The sequence below is a fragment of the Crocodylus siamensis genome, chromosome 4, assembly GCF_052110815.1.
Source record: "Crocodylus siamensis isolate JL-2025a chromosome 4, ASM5211081v1, whole genome shotgun sequence".
NCBI classification, from domain to species: domain Eukaryota; kingdom Metazoa; phylum Chordata; order Crocodylia; family Crocodylidae; genus Crocodylus; species Crocodylus siamensis.
Window position 1 is genome coordinate 88,132,847 of NC_143398.1, and position 23,693 is coordinate 88,156,539.

Below are 23,693 nucleotides of genomic sequence, written 5' to 3' on the forward strand. Positions count from 1 at the left end.
TGCCCCTGAAGTGTTTCCTCTGGCCCCTGGCACACCCATTGTTCTTGACTGAGTTGGGAGTATAGCGGTTGTTTTGGTAAATGTACATCAGACATGCCCACGCTATGTCCTGTCCACTGCAGTTGATGTTGAATAATCAACATTTCCATACTGGTGGTGTTAGCATCAGTGAGGACTCTGGCATGTGTGCGATGATCCTCCCACTTTATACCAAAGATCTTCCTGAGGTAATGCTACTGATGGCATTCCAGGCTTTTCAGGTGGTCCTTTAGGTCACCCAAGCTTCACAGCTGTACAGAAGAGTTGGGATTACATAATAGGAGCTTTGTTTGAGTCCAGGTGTCAGGATTATTCAATACACAATGATTCAGTCTTCTAAAGGCAGAGTTGGCACATTGGATCTTATACTGGATCTCTTCATCGATGTTGGACTTCTTTGAGAAATGGCTGCCAAGGTATGCAAAGTGTTCAACGTTCTGCAGCTCCTGTCCGTCAACGTGAATCTTTGCTGGAGGGGCAGTGGAGTTGAATGGCCCAGAGCAAGCTAGTGAAGCATCTCTGTGTTTCCAAGGTTAAGGGTCAGTCCCAGGCATTTGTATGCTTGAAAGAAGTAGCTAAGAGATGTTTGTAGGTCCTCCTCTATACGTGCAACAATCCTTGGCATGCTGAAGTTCCATAACTGAGGCCAAAGTAACTTTGGTTTTGGCATGGAGGGGGGAGAGATTTAAAAGGTTCCCATCCATTCTGTACTTGATGCCATTGCCATGTGGCAGACAGTCATCAATCACCATCTTGATGACCTCAGGAAAGGTGGAAAACAAAATTGGTGTGATCTTGCAGCCCTGCTTGATGCCAGTTCAAATGGCAAAGGCCTCTGTAGTGGAGTCACTGCATAGGATGGAAGCAGTCATCTGGTCATGAAGGAGCCTTAGGATGGTGATAAAATTTTCCTAGTCAACCAAACTTCTATAAGATCTTCCACAGAGCCTTACAGTTAACAGAGTCGAAGGCTTTGGTCAAATCAGTAAAGGCCATATACAGTTCTTAGTGTTCTCACCATTTTCCTTGGATCTGCTGGGCCACAAAAATCATGGATGCCTCTCTATGGTCTGAAGATGGACTGAGATTCAGGAAGGATTTCCATAGGAAGATGGAGCAGTTGGTTCAGCAGAATTTAAGCAAGGATCTTCCTAGCGATGGAAGGGAGGGTGATACTTCAGTAGTTTCCACAGTAGGACTTATCTCCCTTTTTAAAAATGGTGAAAATATTGACATTCTTTAGGTCTGTGAGAATTTCCTTAGTGTTTCAGATTGTGAGAAACAGTGTGTGGAGCTTAGTGGTTACAGTTTCTCCACCTACTTTAAAGGCCTCAGCTGGTAAGCAGTCAGGACCAGATGTTTTGTTGTTCTTCATCTGTCTTATTACCTGGTGACTTCTTCAGAAGTTGGTAGACTGGAAAGTGCTTCCCTTACTGGGTGCTTCAGGATGGATTTGATGGTTTTATCAGTCACTTGTCAATTCTTGGTTCAGAAGCTTTTGGTAGTGCTCCTTCCAGTGGTTTCTAATGGACTATTGTCTTTGAGGAGTGTACTGCCATCTTTAGATCTAAGCTGGATGCCTTTACAAGAGCTTGGCCCATTCACAGCCTTGATTGCACTAAAGGAGCTCTATCATAACTGTCAACAACTTGTTGGATTTCTTTTTTCTTTTCTTCCCACCATTTGTTTTTGATTTCTCAAATCTTCCCCTGAGCTTTAGCTTTAAGCCGTCTAAAAGTTCCCTGCTTCTGACCGGACATAGGATAGTTTTGCCAGTCACAGAAAGCTTTTATCTTCTGATCAACAGGGGCTTTCATCTCAGCATTGTTTTTGTCAAACCACTCTAGATGGTGTTGGGTGCTAAAGCCAATTCATTCCACACAAGCCTCATGGATGGTCTCCTTTAGAGTTTGCCAACTTTCCTCAACACAAGTATTATTATTTTCAATCCTAAAATTGGTAGGTTTCTCACTGATAAGTTTAGAGGGTTTCTTGCTGTCTAAGGGTTGGAAGGCTTGATGCTGTACTGTCTCCAGACTGCTTTGGGTTGCTGTCAATATTTAAATGAAACCTTAATGGACATGATTGATCTCACTAAGTGATGGTTGGTCTAGCAGTCATTGGCTTCTCTTGTCGCACATGTGCTATGAATGTCTTGGATCACACGCTCTTACGATGATGTAGTGAAGGAGGTGTCATTGTTTTGAGCAGGGGTGTTGCCATGTTGTTTTATACCTGTTATGCTGTTGGAAAATCGTGTGATAAGGTCGTGCTGTACACATTCACATTAGTCTTGTCCTTCATGCCCAATGGTGCCCCTCCTTATGTTAAAGTCCCAACCAACTCTTGCACTGAAATCTCCAAGGAGAAGGATGTTATCCTCTTTTGGGATGAAAGTCAGGATTTCATCAAGGTCAGCATGAAACTGTTCTTTCTGTTCTTCCTCGGCATTGAGTGTTGGGGCATATGCACTAGTGATGGTAAAAAATGAATTGTTGGTCAGTTGGAGGCAGAGTCTCATAAGGAGCTCATTAATGCCAACAGGGAATTTGGTCAATTCTGACATTTGGGTTCTTAATGGTGAAACCACATGTATTCACCGGTAATTTGCAGGTTTCCCTTTCAAGAAGAATGAATAGCCACCCTCCTCTTCCCTCAGATGGCCTTCATCTGCATGTCTGGTTTTGCTGATATCATTGTTGTATTGCAAGAGTTCTTAGACAACAATAGCTGTTCTGTGTTCAGGTCTGTCACTGTTTGGGGCATGTAGTAGGATTTGTGCATTCCAGGATGCAAAGGACAATTTTGTGTTTCGACTGCAATTTGAGTCGTCTCCCTGGAAGCGGCTATCCAGTTGAGTAGGATAAGATGGGAGAGCTTATCTTTGGGACACCTTTTCTAGCCCTCTCCCCATGTGGGGGGTACTGAAGGAATGCTAAAAAGGACTGCTCAGTAGTGATTGCAGCTGCCAATGTGTGGCCATTTCCTATGTGTGGATCCATGACTAGGGCTCCTGGCAATCACTTCATTTGTCCCCATTGCCACTTGTTCATTGCTGCAGAACTTTGTAGACATTATGGGTATTGGTGACTGGTTATTGTGGTAGATGTTGGATCCAGTAGGAGAAGCCTGCAAGTGACTTGATTTACATGAGGAGGCCATTGCACATTGGCAACCACATGGATCTTGGCAATCCTTCTCCATGGACTGCCACCTTGACAGGGTGGAGAGGCTTACATGTACTGATGACCCTAAAAGCAACTCCTGGTAGGGTCACTCATGATAGTAAGGTCAAAGGTCAGGTATCAGATGAAGAACAGTCCAACATAACATAAAGACCTCAGTGGTGGATCAGGTGGATAAAGTAGGCATACTTTTCAATGGCTGTGAATGCAGATGAAGGCTGTATTAGCAGAGTAACTTCAGTCATCTTAGATATCCTTGCCTCTGGGCACAGGTTTCCCATATATTTATACACGTGTGTGGGTGTGTGCGCATGCACACACACTCATGATAGTTTCAGACTGCATTGAATAATAGTGCAGTCAAATGGATCACCTACTTATCTGGAATCAGAACTGCTTGACTACTGTCATTGCTGATATGTTGTTGACGGCTGATGGAGATTCACCTGTAGTCAGACAGTAAGATTTCATACTCTTGGATCACAAGAATTTATCCCTGCTGCTTCCACTGAGTTTGAGAAATATTACGAGATATAAGACTTTCCTAGATGGCTCTGGATTTACCATGCGTAGGGTGAACTGTTGTGGAAAAGGAACACTTTAAATTGGTGTTTAAATCAGACTGGCCACAGGATGGCAGTGTGGCACAATGCACAAGAAGTGACTGAATAGGTTGTTCATCATGAAAAGATGGAATTATATTGTATTCTGTTCACTTATGTACAGATTGCTTTAGGTCAAAATTGGGAGGTGGTGCCCGATGTAGACGAAGAAGTATCAGTGTCTGCAGTAAACTTCAGCCCATAACATTTTATATCTGCAATCTAAGACTGTGCTTTGGTTCAGTATTTCTCTTTTCTCACAAGATGTCTGCCAGTCTAGTCTGTAGTGTTGTCTACAGTGTGACATTTAACCCCTTGTTGGACTCCTATATTTACATTGAAATGCATGCCTGCTTTGAAAATGAACATGACTCTTGGCACTTTCCTTTTCAATAGATTTATTCCCCTCTTTGTGAATGGAAAAAAATGAATTTTTAAAATAAAAAACAAGGTTTATTTTACTGATGTTTATTCCTTAGCTTCCTTGGTCCATTGGCTGCGATGCAAATTCACATGTGACACTGACAAATTGTTTTGAACCCAATAGGAATTTACTAAATGAGCTAATTTGCCTTGTAAACTCAGTTTTTTAAATCTGAAAGTGCCTGAGAAGCACTAAGTTTGGCAACTCATGTTAACATTCATATAGTAGATCATTATAGGACAAGTAATTTACTATCAATAGTGTTTCATTTTTACATAGGAAAGTTGTGAAATCTTCACTGACGTTTCCAGAATTAGTCAGGACCAGCATTGCTCTGCGATGGTTTAGGAACAGCAAGTCCTGTATTTGTGCAGGGGTTTGGACTGGATAATCCTTGAAATCCCTTCCAACCCTATTAATTCTGGAATATAACAAATTTGACGGAAAGGGAGAGTTAATGACTGACGTGACATATTCTAATCCCCAAGGGAACTACATGACACAACATATTTTCATTGACTTTAGTGTGGTGACCAAATCCTGTGCTTCTATTACTTAACTGTATAGAATAGTGGTGCTCAATATTTTGGCCCTGCTGGCCAGGTGAGCGGGCCAGATCAGGCCAAGGGGTCCAGCACCACCTCCTTACTGCCCTCTTGCTGGGATTGGACCCTAGAGGCTCAGCAACACCCCATCTAACTGCCCTCCTACCAGTATTGGGTCTTGGAGAGCCATCACTGCCTCTTCCCAGGCCCCAACACTGGCACTGAGTCCTGGGGCCTAGTGATGCCTCAAGCCTGGCCCTGCATGCTGGAATCAGGTGCTGGATCCATTATGCAGGGCTTGGGGCTCCCCTTGGGTTCAGAGATTTGGCAACAGGGGAGCAGTGCCACTGCTTCCCTGCTGCCAAATTTTGGACCCATGGGGAGCCCCATGTGCCAGACAATGCAGCACTGTGGGCTGGATCCGGCCCATGGGCTGGAGCTTGAGAACCTCTGTTATAGAAGATAAGTGCTGGATATATTCTAAGTGCTTCTGGGGTTGGTTAGGAACTATAATTTTAAGAACAAGTTATTCTTTCCACCCAGGAGAATTTTATTTCATAATTATTTACACTTATTTATTCATGTTCATGTTTATTTCATTAAAAAAAAATATGTATTCTGACATCACACCTCTTTCTTGGGGTTTTCCCTCCAAGTCAGGTGCTTTCCTCGACTATCGGGAAATCAAGAACAGAGACTTAGCTACTGTATTAACACCCCCCCCCAGTTGCTGTTAAATTGCAGCCTTTTGCTTACTGACTACTGCAGCTTTTATACTTCTGCTTAAAACGTTGTGGGGGGAGGGGGGATCTCCATAGCTAGGAATGTCATGAATGAGCCCAAGTGAAAAGTACTCTCTCGCAAAATCCACTGCTCCATAGGAACCTTTTCCTTTTTAAAATCACACTAGGTAGTGAGAATAGGCGTTCACAGTAGAACTTCCTAACATTCAACTGTTTTTATACTCCAGGAAACATATGGTGGGTGATGCATTTCCTGCTACGTGCATGAAAAGCATATGAGTTTACATTTAGAACCTCTTTTAGTAGAGTAACGAATGATGGGCCACTTAGAGGAGAAGCAAGAACAGCAGCTGCCACTTATGCCAGCCCAGCCAGTGTAGCCTCCATAGCTGCCCCAGCCCCTGCCACTGCCTCTGCCGACACTGCCACCCATTGCACAGACCCTGGTTGGTATCTCTCTGCCTTTACGTAACAACATAAAGCCATGATGACCAAGTATTTACACTTCACAGAGGCTGAGGAGCTCCTGCCTTCTTGGGATGGTCAATGTCATACTGACCTTGCATCCCTTCACAAGCAAATGCGAATGTTGACCAAAGGTCCATGGCCTCGATTATACACACCTGAAAGAATACTGACTTGTTACTTAGGTATGTAATAATCAAAGATTCTGTTGACTTATTCTGATAGGAAGGGGTATATTTAGGGAATTAGTGAAGTAGATAGCAAACTGGATGATCAACATCTGTGGCCGACTATTCTTCATGAATTGGTAGCTTCAGTCTATCTTGAATGAATAATTTTCCTCATCCAAAACACCACCAATGCAACTACTACCTTTGCTGGCAGACCAGGGGAATACATTCAGGGAAGCCAAAGAATGAATAGATATGGAGCGGGATTATCCTTTCAGATAGGGTTCTGTGAAAGAATTGTGAGAGGCTGTGCCACAGAGGCCATCCCTTTTCCATGTTTGAGTCTCACCTGCTGAGTCCCCTCCATGTGTAGCTTTGGGGGAAGGGAAGTAGCCAAGCCAGGTTATAACTAGATTAAAGAAGCAAGTCATAGCTCAACCAATGCACTGGTGGACCAGAACTGAGTTTCAAGCAGGGACAGGCAAAATGCAGCCTGTGGACTGGATGTGGCCCACCACAGGCAATTTCATCCAGACCACAGTCACCTGCCAACTAATTGTACCCCACTCAGCCCATGCACCTTGCTCCCACCAAACTTCCCGTTGGGCTGCTGCTCCCACTTCTGCAGCCACCAGGGGCCCTCAACAGCTCACCAAAACTCATTAAGCGGCTGCCCAGCCAAAATAATTGCCCACTTCTGGTTTAAAATGTGTTTGCTACATTCAACAGGGACTCATGTCTGACAGAAGTGAAAGAGAGAGGTTGGACCAAAACAGACAGAAGCTCAGGCAGGTGCTTATTTTACCAGCCAGGGTTAATAAGGCATCTTAGGCCTGATTGGGCACATCTACACTAGACATTTACTGCACAGTTGACTAACTGCACAGCAAACGTCTCAGTGTCTACACGTGCACCCCTAATAAGGGTGCATAAAACAAACAAACTCTGCAGCAGGGTTAGACTTGTAAATACAAACATTATCCGGCTGCAGAGTTTTTGTACATGGTAGCACACGTAGGTGCTGCCCCAGTTGACTGGGGCACAAGGGTGCTTCAGTGTGGGGCTGCCTGCTGGGTAGTCCTAGACTGAAGCACCCTCATGCTTCAGTCAGCCCCTCCACAGGGCAATGAACCCAGCTGGAGCAGCCATGCACTGGCAGGCTGACCCCCTGACATTCCCTGTGACCTGGGGCTGCTGCAACCCAGCTGAATGTGCTGCAGCCTGGGCACAAATGTAAACCAGGTCCCCAGGAGCACTAAACTGTGGAGCAATAAGCTCTGCAGTTTATTGCTGCCCCCTAATGGCACATGTAGGCATGCCCACTGAAGCCCACCCTGCTCTTGCAGCTGTTAAGTCCCTTCCCATCACACAGCATGCTGGTTTGCAATATGAAACTTAAGTGTTCCCAGATCAAACAAGGTGGCATCATCTTTATCTAATTTATTAGGCACATTCTAATTTATAAGATGCATTGAATCAGATGTTGTATATGAAATTATTAAGTATAGGAATATCTCATTATGAAGCAACTGCAGATCAAGATTAATAAGAGCAAGGTTAATTGGAATGTTAGGAAAACAGGAGCAGAACATATCATTTCAGGCTACTTCTTGCATCCTGTCTCCTGTAAGGTCAGGCTTTTTAAGTTATCAGGACTCTGATTCTGATCTGAGGTCTGAGTTCTACTTTTTTCAGGTTGTGTACATCCTGCTAGCTGTTAAATCCTCTAATGCATTTACCTAGAGCAGACAAGTGGTTTTCAACTGGTGGTCCACAGTTCCCTGGGGATCTGCAGACTGTCTAAGTGTTCACAAAAAAATACTATGATCAATCAAAAATATGCGAATACTGTACATAGCTGTGGATAGCTTATGGGCAGGGCAGAGCAGAGCTAACCATGCTTGGTTGGGCACCCAGAGCTGACCACTTTTACTCCCACTGTTGGCTTTAGCTAAGGACCCATTATTCAAAGTCCCTGCCTTACCTTCAGTTGAGCTAAAGTTAAAACTCCACAGGGTCACCCTCTGCTTTTAAGACATGCAAAGCAAAATAAAGTTCAACAAATTGAAATGCTACTTAGCTTTTCTGAGCAATACCTGCTTGCTCCAGGAGTTTCTGTCTCATCTGGCTTCCTGGGCTTCACACTTTCCCAGTTACCTCTTATCCCTCAGAGGTCTTTGAGGAAGCACGCACAGCTTCCATGTAAACAACATGAACAAACAGAAGAAAAGTCATCCTCACAGCATCTCCCAAATCAACTTTACCTCCACTCGTGCCAGGCTCAATGACACAACCTTTACAGCTGTGCTCACAGTGCAGCAGCCACCTTGAGGTTGCTGCAGATGCTTTTTATTTCCCCCTCCTGGCCCAGGTGGGCTGGCTTCTCCTAATTCTCTACACTTTGGTGAACTTCCTTGCTGGGAAGCCCGGCCACTTCAAAGGGGCATGTACCTCCATTTAAAATTTCCAAAGGGGTCTGCAGTTCCATTTGGAATCCGTTAGGGGTCTGCAAATCAAGAAAAGGTTGAAAACCAGTAGGTGACCTAAAGAGTGTAGCATTACACTCAGCATCCCCATGTGACTGCAAGGATCAAAACTACTGTACAAGAGGGCAAATTTGGCCACTTCAATTGACTTCCAGGATTAGAGACCTGTATGGGAGTGCCCCTTGTAAGGAAAGGAAAAGTATAGGTTAAGGTACAGGGACATTTGGCTCAGGTTGGCCCTTGTCTGGACAGGCACAGAATCAAAAAGTACGGTTGGAAGGGACCTTAGGAAGTCATCTAAGCTAACCCCCTGCTCAAGACAGAAACATCCCTGTCTAAACCATTCTAGAGATATCTTTATATAGCCTGCTCTTGAAAATGTTCAAGGATGGAGATTCTATAACCTCTAGGTGGTTTGCTTCAATGCTTGGCCAGCTTCATAGTAAGAAAGCTCTTTATAATATCCCACCTAATTTTCCCTTGTTGCAGTTTAATACCATTGGGAGCCTATACATAAGCACAGAGGCTGCTCCAATGTGCTGGAATTCCAGTGCATCAAGTCTGCTGGAGTGTGGCAATTGTGCGATCCAGCTGCATCCTGTGTCTCATGTATCAGTGTCCCCACGTTTAAAAATGGTGGTGGGGGTGCTTAAACTAAAGCTTGTCCAATGAGCTTTCGTTCAAAAGTCCCCCACCACCATTTTTAAGTGCAGGGATGCTATAACAGGAGACACGGCAGCACTTTAATGAGAGCGGCTCTTGGAGCCTCTATAATTAAAGCACTGTCCACCACCCCTGGAGCACATGTCAGAGTGCACATTGTTCCTTGTCCTGCCCCATGTGAACATGGAAAATAGTCTATCACCATCCCCTTTAAAACCACCCTTCAGGAATTTGAAGGCTTGTTATCAAATCTTCCTTCAGTCTTCTTTTCTCTAGTCTAAATAATTCCAGTCCTTCCAGCCTTTATATATGTCATATTTCCTAGGCCTCTAATCATTTGTGTTGCTCTTTCTAATTTTCTAATAGCTAATAGATATCTGTTGGGCTCCACATCTTTCTTGAAGTGTGGTGCCCAAAACTGGATACACTACTCCAGTTGAGGCCTCACCAATGCTGAACAGAGCAAAAGAATCACTTCCCTTCTGTAGATAATGACGTCATGATTTGGACTGAAAACCTACAGTCTCTGATTGATTTCCATCACAAATTCAGTAACCATCATGGCATCACCCTTCCATTAGACTCTTTCTTGAATACTCCAGCATCAACATTTCCTTTGTAGACAGTATGATTAATATCCAGAATAGTAAAATACAAACCACAATATACAAGAAACCCATGGACCAACATATATATTTATGCAGAATGAGCAATCACCCTAAACACACCAAGAAAGCTGTAATATACAGTCAAGCCCTTCAATACCAAAGTTGTACTGAGGAGAATGCCCTTGACCATCACCTCACAAATCTCAAAGGAGATTTCACCCACAAAGAACACTTCTCCAGAGATATAAATTGTACTTTTGAAAAGAGCCACCAGGATACCATGTGAAGAATTGCTTCTGCAGAAAAAGAAAATCCCCACAAATTGCACACTATTAGTTATGATATACCATCCTTCCCTGGAACCTATATGGAAAAACAGTTGCAATCCATAGTAGAAGAGATCCAAATCTAAAAGAGATCTTTCCAGAACCACCCACCCTACTCTTTAAAGAAGCACTAAACCATGCCACCTCATCACCAGAAGCAAACTTCCTATGGCCCAAAGCACACTGAATGGATCCAGACCGTGCTATGACAAGAAATGTAAAATCTGCCAACACATCTCCACCACCCGACCCCCACAATAACTACATCCCACAATAGAACCATCACCATTCCTGGATCCTAAACCTGCACCTCCAAAAATGTAATATATCTTATCAATTGCCCAAACGGAAAATATGTAGGAGAAACCAAACAACAACAGCATTCCAGAATGAACGCACACCGGAAGTCTATCAAAGACAAAAATACCCAACTACCTGTAAGAGCACACTTCTCACAAGACAGTCACTCTTTCCCTAGTCTCTCAGTTCTAATCCTCAAAGGGAATTTACAAAACACCTTTCATAGATGAGCCTACAAACTTCACTTCATAAATTTACTGCAGAGGTCTCCAAACTTTTTTGATCGCGCACCCCTATCAGTAAAAAAATTTTGAACACACACCTCCAGTATACGTCACAATATGCTGAAAGCGAACAAAAGATTGAGGGTGCCGCTGTCAACCCCTCCACATTGTGGAACTCCTACTCTTCCCACAGCATACCTCGCGTACCGTACGTGACACATGACACATGATATACGGACCGAGTGAGGGCACCAGTGCCAATCCGTTTATTAAATATTAGTAAAGCTTAATTTCTTTCTCATTTTTTTAGATAAAAAATAAATATAAATAGAAGTTCTAATATTTTCTTCCTGCGCCCCAATGGATAGTCTTGCGCGTACCCCACTTTGGAAACCACTGATCTACTGGATACAAAAACATCATGGACTAAATATAGACATTGGATTTATGGCACATTATAACCTGCCTGCCAGTTGATAACCCCAGGTAACATGTCTGCATTTTACCAGCTATATTCTGTCTCCACTTCAAATTCCCACTTTCCCTGCCCTACTACTTGTCTCACACAGCCTTTGAGCCTCACTTCTATGTATTTGCATTTTCACAGACCTGCATTTTGCATACTGGCTTCCATTCCACCCAGAAGAGCACACAAAGCAACAACAAACTCTCCCTGTGCCTGAAGAAGAGTGTTTGTACTCAAACGCTTACAAAGAACAATTTTTCTAACTATTTAATTGGTTTAATAAAAGATACCACATTTACCCAAAGAACCTTGTCTGCCTGCGAACCGCTCTTAGACTCTAAACCCTGCCCCTGGAAAACGGAGGTCACCTCCTTTGAAAAAATGTTTTGAGATCTACCACTATGGACAAAAAAACCCCACTTATCAATTCATTTGAGTACAAATCCACACTATCTACAACTATCTACTCTTGACAAACACTTTACATACAGAAACATTCCTATGCGCTGATTGGTGACCTAGCAACATTGTATTATCCACAAACAAGCATTGTTACTTCCTGAATTAGCATCCATAAACGTGTAATAATAATGCTTTCATATTATTCGAATTCACTCCAGGGAGCAAAGAACCAGAACCCACAGCTCCCTCTTAATAATATGTACTAACAACCACCCTACAGAATTCCTACTTCTACTTACACATTTACTTCTGGTCATAATTTTGAGATGAATGGCTAAATTTCTCCAGTTATTTTTCAGAACCAATAATCCCTGTTGTTTTCCTAGAGCTTTATCTTTTTTTTTTTTTTTTAAACATTTTAAATTTATTTTAAGGTTACAATTAAATGATGCTTAGCAATTGTGCTTTAACCATGCCATAAGTTCCTGAGCTATTATACCCAGTCTTTTGCAAGTTATGGATATTAATAACCTAAAGATTGTATCCAGATTAGCTTATGTGTTAGTTAATGCTCCACAACAGTCTCTGCATGGTAAACAGCCCCTCTCAGAACTTTATTCTCGGTGTTTTTAAAAGATCCACTAATGATTCAATTCTAGTTCCTGGTAGTCCAGAGGTACAAACCTTGGCTAAGAAAGCTGAGGTCTAGTCTCCGAGAGTGTGCTACCTCTCCCTGTTTGAAATCAGTTTTTAAGGAGCCTGTACATGCAATTCACCCACTTTCTTTTCCGACGTGGAGCAGACCCTCTAAAGATTCCCTCTATGTTCTCCTCCGGGCTTTATTGGCAAAAGAACAGTTTTAATTTACAAAGAAAAACAAAACTTTCTCTCTGCCGAGGTCCTTCCAGTTCTACGACGCCGGATTTATTGGTTTTTATTTCGTGCAGTTTTATCATTTTCGGCAAGGAGCACTAGATACTGAAAATATACTTTCCTGTCTTTACTTGATTGTAGAATAGGGGCGATTTCCGGCCGACATTGTGCCAAAAACACACTTTTTTAATCCCGAAAAAACACAAACAGAACAAGGAGAAGAGCTCTCTCTGCCTGGCAGCGGGGCGGACTCTGCAACGAACCAATCAGAGAGCAGCTGTCGTGTATAAATTCAAGGCACCTAGAACAACGCGCGTCAGTGCACTTCACTTGCGGAACGTTCCTGACAATGTCGGAAACTGTGCCTGCTGCAGCCCCCACCGCCGCGGCTCCGGCCCCCGCCGCTAAGGCTCCTGCGAAGAAAGCGAAAAAGGCGGCTGGAGCCGCCAAAGCGAAGAAGCCTGCAGGTCCCAGCGTGACCGAACTGATCACCCAGGCTGTAGCTGCTTCTAAGGAGAGGAAAGGAGTGTCCCTGGCGGCCCTGAAAAAGGTGCTGGCAGCCGGCGGCTACGATGTGGAGAAGAACAACAGCCGCATCAAGCTCGGACTCCGGAGTCTGGTGAACAAGGGCACCCTGGTGCAGACCAAGGGCACCGGCGCCTCGGGCTCCTTCAAGCTGGGTAAGAAACCGGGCGAGGCCAAGGAGAAGGCGCCCAAGAAGAAGGTGGTGGCGGCGCCCAAGCCCAAGAAGGCGGCGGCCAAGAAGCCTGCCAGCGCGGCCAAGAAGCCCAAGAAGGCGGCGGCCGTGAAGAAGAGCCCCAAGAAAGTCAAGAAGCCGGCGGCCGCCGCGGCCAAGAAGAGCGCGGCCAAGAGCCCCAAGAAGGCCAAGGCGGCCAAGCCCAAGCGGGCCGCCAAGAGCCCGGCCAAGGCCAAGGCGGTGAAGCCCAAGGCTGCCAAGCCCAAGCCCAGCAAGCCCAAGGCAGCCAAGGCCAAGAAGGCGGCGCCCAAGAAGAAGTAGAGCGAGCGGAGGAAGACGCTTGTCGTGCAAACAACCCCAACGGCTCTTTTAAGAGCCACCCACCCCTTCCTGAAGGGAGCTGGAACGCTGCGCTGACCTGGCGGTCTCTGGGAGGGCAGAACATGTCCTCGGGCCGGTGGATGGGAGACGGGAAAAGGGACGGCGGCGGGGGGGAGGGGAAAGGGCGCGGAGCCCTCACGGCGGTGCTGGGGCCGCTGCGACAGAAGAAGCCGGACCGACCGCGGGGGGGCCGGGGCGGGTAAGAGAACGGCAATGGCAGCGGCTCCGCTACAGCTCCGGGGTTGGGACTGGGACGGGGACGGCGGGGCCAGGCTGCTGGAGCTCCTGGGAGCGGGGCTAAACTGCGAGGGGGTTTGAAAGCCCCGCGCTGGCCCCGGATTGGTCCCCGCCCGCCCGCTTCTCGCGCGGCCCCGCCTCAGGTTACCTCCTCCAGCCACTGGAGCCGGAGGCTACTGCAACAGCGCGGCGGACTTCAAAGGGCGGCTCCGGGGATCCAGCAACTCGCCCTCCCCTGTGGGGCGGGGCAAACGTGGCCGAGGCGCCCAGGCCCCGGCGCTGCTACTTCTTGCGGCCAAAGAGCAAGGGAAGCCGATAGGATTGCCGGCCCTCCAGGAGCTTTGGGAGATGGCTCGCAGTCACCGGGGAAGTAAATGATAGGACAACCATTAAAAACTAAAATTTGAAGCAGCCTTACTTTTCTAGTGGGTTTTTCTAATATGATAGCCATATGCGTTTGGCTTCCTGCCAGGAAGCCTTGCGTATATTTTACAAAGTACGGTACACCGTAACTAATAAACGCAAGAACGGGGGGCGGGGGGGGAAGCATGTTCTATTGTTACGGGTAAATTGCGGGATCTCATGGAACAGATGCAACTGGCAACAGCAGGACCCGGACGAAAGCGCACACGGCGAGCTTCTTCCCCGTCCCTCCCGCCGCCGACAAAACCTAGAGATCGAGCCCTTTTTTTGAAGTCTGTGGGTGGCTCTGAAAAGAGCCTTTGGGTTGTGTGCAGGGAGCGAGAGGACGGGTCGGGACTCCAGGCGCGCCTCACTTGGCCTTGGCCTTGTGGCTCTCGGTCTTCTTGGGCAGCAGCACGGCCTGGATGTTGGGCAGGACGCCGCCCTGCGCGATCGTCACTTTGCCCAGCAGCTTGTTGAGCTCCTCGTCGTTGCGGATGGCCAGCTGCAGGTGGCGGGGGATGATGCGCGTCTTCTTGTTGTCCCGCGCCGCGTTGCCCGCCAGCTCCAGGATCTCGGCAGTCAAGTACTCCAGCACGGCCGCTAAGTAGACCGGGGCCCCGGCTCCGACCCGCTCGGCATAATTACCTTTTCGGAGCAAACGATGTACCCGGCCCACCGGGAACTGCAGGCCGGCCCGCGAGGAGCGCGACTTGGCCTTAGCCCGCGCCTTCCCGCCTTGCTTGCCGCGGCCCGACATGGCTCAAAAGCTGGTCACAACGCTGAAAAGTACAACGAAAACACAACTGTAATACAGTCACCACCCGCTCGGCCTTATATCCCTTCTGTCAGGCGACTGAAGCCTCGCTGGTGATAGGCTGAGAAGTTATCATCTTCGGCGCAGCCAATGAGGAGGCGCATCCAAGCCGTGACCAATGGCGAGGGACTCAGCTGAAGGGGCCGTCTCGCGTCCAGTAAAATCGCACGGAGCAGAATCTGCTCATTTGCATAACACCGCTATAAATGCCGGGCGGCCGCCGCCATTGCCACGCAGTTGTAATTGACTTGTTTGTTCGTTAGCTGATAGAGAGCCAGGATGCCTGAGCCCGCCAAATCCGCTCCGGCCCCCAAGAAGGGCTCCAAGAAAGCGGTCACCAAGACGCAGAAGAAGGGCGACAAGAAGCGCAAGAAGAGCCGCAAGGAGAGCTACTCCATCTACGTGTACAAGGTGCTGAAGCAGGTGCACCCGGACACCGGCATCTCGTCCAAGGCCATGGGCATCATGAACTCCTTCGTCAACGACATCTTCGAGCGCATCGCCGGCGAGGCCTCCCGCCTGGCGCACTACAACAAGCGCTCCACCATCACGTCCCGGGAGATCCAGACCGCCGTGCGCCTGCTGCTGCCCGGGGAGCTGGCCAAGCACGCCGTGTCCGAGGGCACCAAGGCTGTCACCAAGTACACCAGCTCCAAGTAAACGGCTTCCTCGCAGGTTTCCTGCATCGTTTCACCCAAAGGCTCTTTTAAGAGCCACCCACTTGACCACTTAAAGAGCTGTAGACGCTGTTTTTGTTCCTAACCACTTTCCTAAACTGCTTCCCAGCCCTTGGTGAAAGGAGGGGATATGCAAATAAGTCCCCGTGTAATGTTGAGTTACTTTAACTTCAGCACCACGTCCCAGAACACTTCAACAGCCCGAAATGGGTAGGCGAAAGTCTTCCAGGCTCACTTCAAAGCTGACCCGGTGCCTACTGCTGCCACTCTTGTCGCCATCTCTTGCTCTGCCTTAAGCAGGTGTGCCTGCAAATGCGGCTGAAGAAAAAGTAGCCGTGTCTTTTCCATCCGGTCGCTTAAAGCCGCCCGCTCTTTCCATTTCCCCGGCTGTCGCTTCACACACTTTCAGGCCCCGCCCCGCGGGCAGGGGGAGCTGACGGTGGGGGTGCCTGAGTTCCCCCGCGCCATGATATCAGAGCAAACTTTGAAAAACGTCACGACAAGGAGGCGGCAGGCGCCGGCTGATTGGCTGCGCCTGGCGGCGGTCCTCGACCTGATTGAAAACCGCGGCGCGTTCGCTGCGCGGGGAGCAGCTGGGGGGGGCAAGAAGGGGGAGAAGCTGGCGCTGGTGTTTCTGCCATTTCTGCTTTAGGCCGCCGGCTGTTGAACGGGCTGTGTCCTTGCACATACTGGTGTCGGGGGAGGGCGAGCCCCTTTACCAAAGACCCGTCCCTAGCTCAGGCCTTGCCGCTTTCTTCCCGCCCGAGGTTGAGGACGGGGCACGGGGAGGCGACGCGTTCTGAAGAGCCGCGTCGCTTTTTCTGTTGCCCCCTGAACATGAGAGCGCGTCCTCTCTTCACCGCAGCCGCTCGCTTCCTTCCCCCTCCCTCCGTTCGTCCCTCCCTTCGTCTCTTGCGGCTGTCGCTGGCTGGCGGCGGCTCAGGCTGGAGACAAAGACGGGGCTGGAAACGAAAGTTCGGTCCGTGTGGCGGTGAAATGGGGACCGGGCGTGGCCCCAAGCTGCCGGGCCTGAGGCGGAGGGGCGGGGACAGGCCGGGGCGCATCGGGTTCTGGCTCAGCCAGCGCGGGCTTTTCAAAAGTTCACGTTACCCAATGGCAGGCGCGTCTCGGCACCCGGCCAATCGGGACGGAGAGCTTGGCTATAAAAGCGAGAGCCGGAGCAGAGCCGTTAAGAGGTTTCCAGAGTAGTGTTAGGAGGCTGAGGCTGTGCGTTTGCGTGTGAGAATGGCCCGCACGAAGCAGACGGCTCGTAAGTCGACCGGCGGCAAAGCGCCCCGCAAGCAGCTGGCTACCAAGGCGGCCCGCAAGAGCGCGCCCGCCACGGGCGGCGTGAAGAAGCCGCACCGCTACCGGCCCGGCACTGTGGCGCTGCGCGAGATCCGGCGCTACCAGAAGTCGACGGAGCTACTGATCCGCAAGCTGCCCTTCCAGCGTCTGGTGCGCGAGATCGCGCAGGACTTCAAGACGGACCTGCGCTTCCAGAGCTCGGCCGTCATGGCGCTGCAGGAGGCGAGCGAGGCCTACCTGGTGGGGCTCTTCGAGGACACCAACCTGTGCGCCATCCACGCCAAGCGCGTCACCATCATGCCCAAGGACATCCAGCTGGCCCGCCGCATCCGCGGAGAGAGGGCCTGAGGAGATGCAGCGCCTCTCGCCTTGATCGCTCGGAAACCGTTCATTAACCCAAAGGCTCTTTTAAGAGCCACTTCATTCCCACGGGAAGGGGCTGTGTCTCGCTGGTACCGAGTTAAAAGTTTGTTGTGGATTATGTTGCCGGGGTGGGGGTTAGAGTTTTGGGTTATGACTTTTTGGAGCTTTTTTTTTAACGCTCGTGCTTGTGTGTTTCTGCAGTGTTGTCCCTTGAAATCATAGTCTTTCTTTGGGGTAAAGGTCTTGGGGACCGTGGCATCTCCTGTGTTGGTTGCTAGGCAATAGTAGCCCAAAGACTTTATGGCTTCTCCGTTTCCTGACACAAGAGCCAGAAGTTTCATAGTTTGTACAGTCGGAAGGAACCTGAGCAGATCATCTAGTCTGACCCCCCTGCCATGGCAGGAAAGAATACTGGCGTCAAATGACCCCAGCAAGATGTTTATCCAACCTCCTCTTAAACACCCCCAGGGTAGAAGCCTGCACTACTTCTCTTGGAAGTTGGTTCCAGGCCGTAGGTGCCCTGACTGTGAAGTAGTGCCTTCTGATATCTAACCTAAACTTACCCTGTGCCAGCTTGTGACTGTTATTCCTGGTCACTCCTGGCGGTGCTCGGGGAAACAGTGACTTCCCCAGTGCCTGCTGATCCCCCCCTGACTAGTTTATAACAGGCCACAAGATCCCCCCCTCAGCCTTCTCTTTTGGAGGCCGAACAGGTTCAGATCCCGCAGCCTGTCCTCATAGGGCCTGCCCTGTTGTCCCCTGATCATACGAGTGGCCTTCCTCTGGACCCTCTCCATGCTGTTGACATCCCTCTTGAAGTGCGGCGCCCAGAATTGGACGCAATACTCCAGCTGCAGCCTGACCAGTGCCGCATAGAGGGGGAGGATCACCTCCTTGGACCTGCTCGAGATGCATCTGTGGATGCGTGACAAGGTGCGGTTGGCCTTCCTTACTGCCTCTCCACACTGCCGGCCCATGTTCGTCTTGGAGTCAATGATGACCCCCAGATCCCTTTCCGCCTCCGTGCTGACAAGAGGGGAGTTCCCCAACCTATAGGTACGGTGCCAGGTGCCAGTTGTTCCTCCCGAGGTGCATCACCTTGCACTTGTCTGTGTTGAAACCCATCCTATTCTCGTCCGCCCACCCTTGTAACCTTTCTAGGTCTGATTGTAGCCTGTTGCATCCTTCCAATGTTTCCACATCCCCCCACATCTTAGTGTCATGAGCAAATTTGAACAGGGTGCTTTTTACCCCCTCATCCAAATCGCTGATGAAGATGTTGAACAGTGCGGGCCCGAGGCCCGAGCCCTGCAGAACCCCACTGCCCACGTCCTTCCAGGTTGAGAAGGACCCATCCACTACCAACCTCTGGGTGCGGCCCTCCAGCCAGTTGGCAACCCATTTGACTGTGTGGGCGTCTACACCACAGCCCCCCAGCTTCTTAATGAGAACAGGGTGAGAGACAGTGTCAAAAGCCTTCCGGAAGTCCAGGAAGATTATATCCACTGCTACCCCTGCGTCTAACGATGTGGTGATCTGATCGTAAAAGGCCACCAGGTTGGTCTGACAGGACCTTCCACTGATGAACCCATGTTGGTTACCCCTAAGCATGCAGCCCCTGCTGGCCCCTCCTGGATGTGTGCCAGCATAATTTTCTCGAACAGCTTGCCTAGGATTGAGGTGAGACTAACCGGCCTATAGTTTCCCGTGTCCTCCTTCCTGCCTTTTTTGAAGATGGGGACCACGTTGGCCCTCTTCCAGTCCTCCGGTACCTCACCAGAGCACCACGAGTGCTCATAAAGTTGTGACAGGGGACTTGCAATGACCTGGGCCTGTTCCTTTAGAACTCTAGGGTGGAGATCATCCAGGCCGGCTGACTTGAATACGTCCAACCCCTCCAGAAGCTCCCTAACTAAATCCTCGCTAACCTGTGGCCCAGGTGTGCCTCCCCCGGGGCCTGAGTTGCCTTTTCCGAGATACGATGTTGAACTTAACTGCCATATAAAAAACATATAACTTCCTCTTCGGTTTAGTCATAACAAGAAGTCCTGTATTTTGGTTATTAATTATTATTTGGTCAGTGGGGGGGGGAATTAGGAGTGGAGGGTCATTGGCATATCAGCTTGACAAAACAGAATCTGTATTGTGCTGTTGTAGCTACCTATATAGGTATGTGCTTATTCTTGTGCTTTTGGAGTCTAATCAATAAAAGGTTGGGTTTATTTGAAAGGCAGACACTGACAGGTGTCCTGGACACTGACCACCTATGAGAAATCTAAGGGGCGGAGGGTTGTTAGGCCTCCTCAGACAGCCAGAGCCTTTGTGTGTTATCTCTGTTAGGGGTGGATTTTGGGGTCAGGGATATACATAATGCTATAGCCCACCCTCGTATACCCTATAAATACACCAAGGCTCCAATAAAGTTCACAACAATATTATGAACTCATGATTACAACAAAAACAAAATTAACAATAGGAAATGTACATAAAATCAAACATGAACTATATACACTGATTAACTGCAGTGCACCATAGACAGAACTGCCAGGGGGCAGCGAAGCGGCCTTCACAGGCTCACTAAGCTGGAATGACAGTCAGGACCTCAGTCTTTTCCCTCAGGGGGTCTCAGACGGAGAGGGGGGGAAGGGGGATAATTACCAATCCAATGGATGATCAAGGTCCCGATCCAATAACGCTTTTACAGGTAATTAATCTAGCATAGCACTGCCAATCCTATGAGGATGCTGCAGGTTTTTCTTCCCAAGGTGGAAAACCTTGCATTTTTTCGTCCACCCATTTGCTGATCCTGTTCAAGTCAGCCTGGATCATCCACCTCTCTTCTGGCGTGGAAGCTTTGCCCCAAAGTTTGGTATCATCAGCGAACTTGGCCAGTCTGCTTCTGACTCCAATGTCCACATCATTAATGAAGATGTTGAGCAATATGGGTCCAAGCACAGAGCCTTGGGGGACCCCACTGGTCACAGGGCACCATGATAAGTGACTTCCATCAATTATTACCCTCTGGGTTTGACCATGGAGCCAATTTCCCAGCTAGTGGATCGTGGTGGACCCAAGGCCACAATTGGCCAGTTTCACCAAGAGGTGATCATGGAATACCAGATCAAAGGCTTTTTTGAAGTGAAGACATATGACATCAGTCTCTTCTCCCTTGTCTAGGTGATAGGTCACCTGGTTGTAGAAGGAAATGAGATTGGTCAAGCAAGACCTACCCGCAACCAACCTGTGCTGGCTATCCCTCAGGATGTTGGCGTCAGCCAGTCCATTAAGGATGGCCTCTTTAATAAACTTTTCTAAGCTCTTCCCTCAGATAGAAGTGAGAGGTGTGGCATCCAATTTTGCTTTTTTTTTTTTTTTTTTTGCAATAAATAAATAAATTTACCTCTGACAATCTGTCAAGGGACCACTGTGGTTCACTTGGCAGATCAAAACATACTTTGACAGTTAAACTGTTGTAGGCCTGTTACACAGTTCGCACCATGCACCCATCACGATTCCAGTTCTATCACTCATTTTTCTGTCAGTGGGTTTGCCTCTGAAAAAGTTGATGCCAGTCCCCTCTCTGCCACATGAGATCTTCCATCCTGGCTGTGTACATGTCCCTCCCCACCCCTGACCCTACTCACCGCCCCATGTTTGGGCGGGGGCTGATTCCCCTTATCCCCAGCCTTCCTCCACCTATGCTTGGCCTAGTCCAGGGACAGGCAATTATTTTGGCCAGAGGGTCGCTTAATAAGTTTTGACAAACCATCAAGAGCCACCCACATGACAGGCAGCCCAGGGCAGATAAATATTAATTTTCTAAATTTTTTAGGGGCCCTGTGGGCTGGATAGAATGGCCTGGCAGGCCACATCCGGCTCCCGCGCCACATTTTGCCCACCCCTGGTCTAGTCCAATACTAGTGGTGTTGACCAACAGACTTTCTTTCAGTTCTTCAACTTATTGCTTATTGATGGCATTTTAACATTTCAATCTATGGAAGCTTAAGCACATATATTGGGGGGGTGTAGCTCTCTATGTTAAGGAAAACTGCGCATCACTGCAAGCTGATGTTGGCGACCAGGGTGGACAACTGGAGACCCTCTGGGTCAAAATCTATGGGGAACACGGCACAAGGGACACAACAGTGGGAGTCTACTACAGACCTCCCACCCAAAGACAAGAAAGAGCTTGACCAGGAGTTCTCCCGGGAACTGGGTGAGGCTGCATGCTCCAGGACCATGTTTGTCATGGGTGAATTCAATTACCCGGACATCTTGGGGGAGGATCAGTCAGCAAAATCTGAGCAGTCGCAAAGCTTCCTCTCATGCATGGATAACATCTACCTGACTCAAGATGTCTATGGGCCAACGAGAGGTGAAGCGCTGCTTGACCTGGTACTGGCTACTGGGGATGATCTCATCGGCAACCTAGTGATCAACGGGAAGCTGGGTGACAGTGACCAAGAGCTGATCACCTTCACCATCCGCTGTAATGCTGGCAAGACAGTCAGCAACACGGAAGTCCTTGAGTTCAGGAAAGCCAACTTTGACAAGCTCAGGAGGCTTGTCAGTGAAGCCCTAAGGGACCACGACCCCAGGGGGAGGGGAGTTCAGGATGGGTGGTTGCTCCTCAAGGGAGCGATCCTCAATGCACAAGCTAAGTCTATTCCATCTCGGAGAAAAGGCAGCAAGAGGGCACAGCAGCCCCCCTGGCTCTCCAGGGACCTAGCAGACTTCCTGAGGCTAAAAAGAAAGGCCTACAAAGCATGGAGGATGGGATTCACCTCCAAGGAGGATTATTCTGCACTGGTCCGGTCCTGCAGGAAGCGAACCAGGAAAGCCAAGGCTGCAACTGAACTCCAACTAGCTTAGAGCATCAAGGACAATAAAAAGTCCTTTTCAGATATATGGGGAGTGGGATGAAAAGCAAAGGCAATATTGGACCCCTGCTGAATCAAATGGGGCAACTGACAACTGATGCCCAGGAAAAAGTCAACCTATTAAATGGGTATTTTGCATTGGTCTTTCATCAGTCCCATGGGATGCCCATGCCCACCATGGGACAGGGCGGTCCGGGTGAGGGAGATCTCCTGCCCTCCATAAATGCCGACCTCGTGAAGAAACACCTTGAGAGGCTGGATACCTTCAAGATAGTAGGCCCTCACAATTTACACCCCAGGGCACTCAAGGAGCTGGCGAACATCATAGCCCAGCCTCTGGCACAGATCTTTGAAAACTCCTGGTGCTCTGGTGTAGTGCCCGAAGACTGGAAGAAGGCCAATGTGGTGCCGATCTTCAAGAAAGGGAGGAAAGTGGATCCAGCTAACTATAGGCCCATCAGCTTGACTTCTATCTGAGGGAAGAGCTTAGAAAAGTTTATTAAAGAGGCCATCCTTAATGGACTGGCTGACGCCAACATCCTGAGGGATAGCCAGCACAGGTTGGTTGCGGGTAGGTCTTGCTTGACCAATCTCATTTCCTTCTACAACCAGGTGACCTATCACCTAGACAAGGGAGAAGAGACTGATGTCATATGTCTTCACTTCAAAAAAGCCTTTGATCTGGTATTCCATGATCACCTCTTGGTGAAACTGGCCAATTGTGGCCTTGGGTCCACCACGATCCACTAGCTGGGAAATTGGCTCCATGGTCAAACCCAGAGGGTAATAATTGATGGAAGTCACTTATCATGGTGCCCTGTGACCAGTGGGGTCCCCCAAGGCTCTGTGCTTGGACCCATATTGCTCAACATCTTCATTAATGATGTGGACATTGGAGTCAGAAGCAGACTGGCCAAGTTCGCTGATGATACCAAACTTTGGGGCAAAGCTTCCACGCCAGAAGAGAGGTGGATGATCCAGGCTGACTTGAACAGGATCAGCAAATGGGTGGACGAAAAAATGCAAGGTTTTCCACCTTGGGAAGAAAAACCTGCAGCATCCTCATAGGATTGGCAGTGCTATGCTAGATTAATTACCTGTAAAAGCGTTATTGGATCGGGACCTTGATCATCCATTGGATTGGTAATTATCCCCCTTCCCCCCCTCTCCGTCTGAGACCCCCTGAGGGAAAAGACTGAGGTCCTGACTGTCATTCCAGCTTAGTGAGCCTGTGAAGGCCGCTTCGCTGCCCCCTGGCAGTTCTGTCTATGGTGCACTGCAGTTAATCAGTGTATATAGTTCATGTTTGATTTTATGTACATTTCCTATTGTTAATTTTGTTTTTGTTGTAATCATGAGTTCATAATATTGTTGTGAACTTTATTGGAGCCTTGGTGTATTTATAGGGTA

The 23,693-nt window shown here is 48.5% G+C and overlaps 5 protein-coding genes across 5 annotated transcripts in view; 3 read left to right on the forward strand and 2 right to left on the reverse strand.

The window, feature by feature from the left end:
- The window catches only part of APOLD1 (apolipoprotein L domain containing 1), a 30,151-nt gene extending 17,387 nt beyond the window's left edge, over positions 1–12,764 (reverse strand). The window contains exon 1 of the mRNA XM_090042764.1: positions 12,429–12,764. The gene's annotated coding sequence lies outside the window, so the exon portion shown is untranslated. The remainder of the gene's footprint in view (positions 1–12,428) is intronic.
- Positions 12,765–12,859: 95 nt separating this feature from the next.
- LOC149865980 (histone H1.01-like) lies at positions 12,860–14,386 on the forward strand. Its single transcript, XM_090042766.1, has one exon. The coding sequence runs from the start codon at positions 12,871–12,873 to the stop codon at positions 13,537–13,539; it is 669 nt and encodes a 222-aa protein (XP_089898892.1). The 5' UTR covers positions 12,860–12,870; the 3' UTR covers positions 13,540–14,386.
- A 28-nt stretch (positions 14,387–14,414) lies between these two features.
- On the reverse strand, positions 14,415–15,028 carry LOC149865981 (histone H2A-IV). Its single transcript, XM_090042767.1, has one exon. The coding sequence runs from the start codon at positions 14,996–14,998 to the stop codon at positions 14,609–14,611; it is 390 nt and encodes a 129-aa protein (XP_089898893.1). The 5' UTR covers positions 14,999–15,028; the 3' UTR covers positions 14,415–14,608.
- Positions 15,029–15,308: 280 nt separating this feature from the next.
- On the forward strand, positions 15,309–15,799 carry LOC149865982 (histone H2B 1/2/3/4/6). The gene has a single exon (XM_090042768.1). It carries the CDS (start codon positions 15,335–15,337, stop codon positions 15,713–15,715), a length of 381 nt encoding a protein of 126 aa, XP_089898894.1. The 5' UTR covers positions 15,309–15,334; the 3' UTR covers positions 15,716–15,799.
- A 1,141-nt stretch (positions 15,800–16,940) lies between these two features.
- LOC149865983 (histone H3) lies at positions 16,941–17,388 on the forward strand. The gene has a single exon (XM_090041029.1). It carries the CDS (start codon positions 16,978–16,980, stop codon positions 17,386–17,388), a length of 411 nt encoding a protein of 136 aa, XP_089897155.1. The 5' UTR covers positions 16,941–16,977.
- Positions 17,389–23,693: the final 6,305 nt, after the last annotated feature.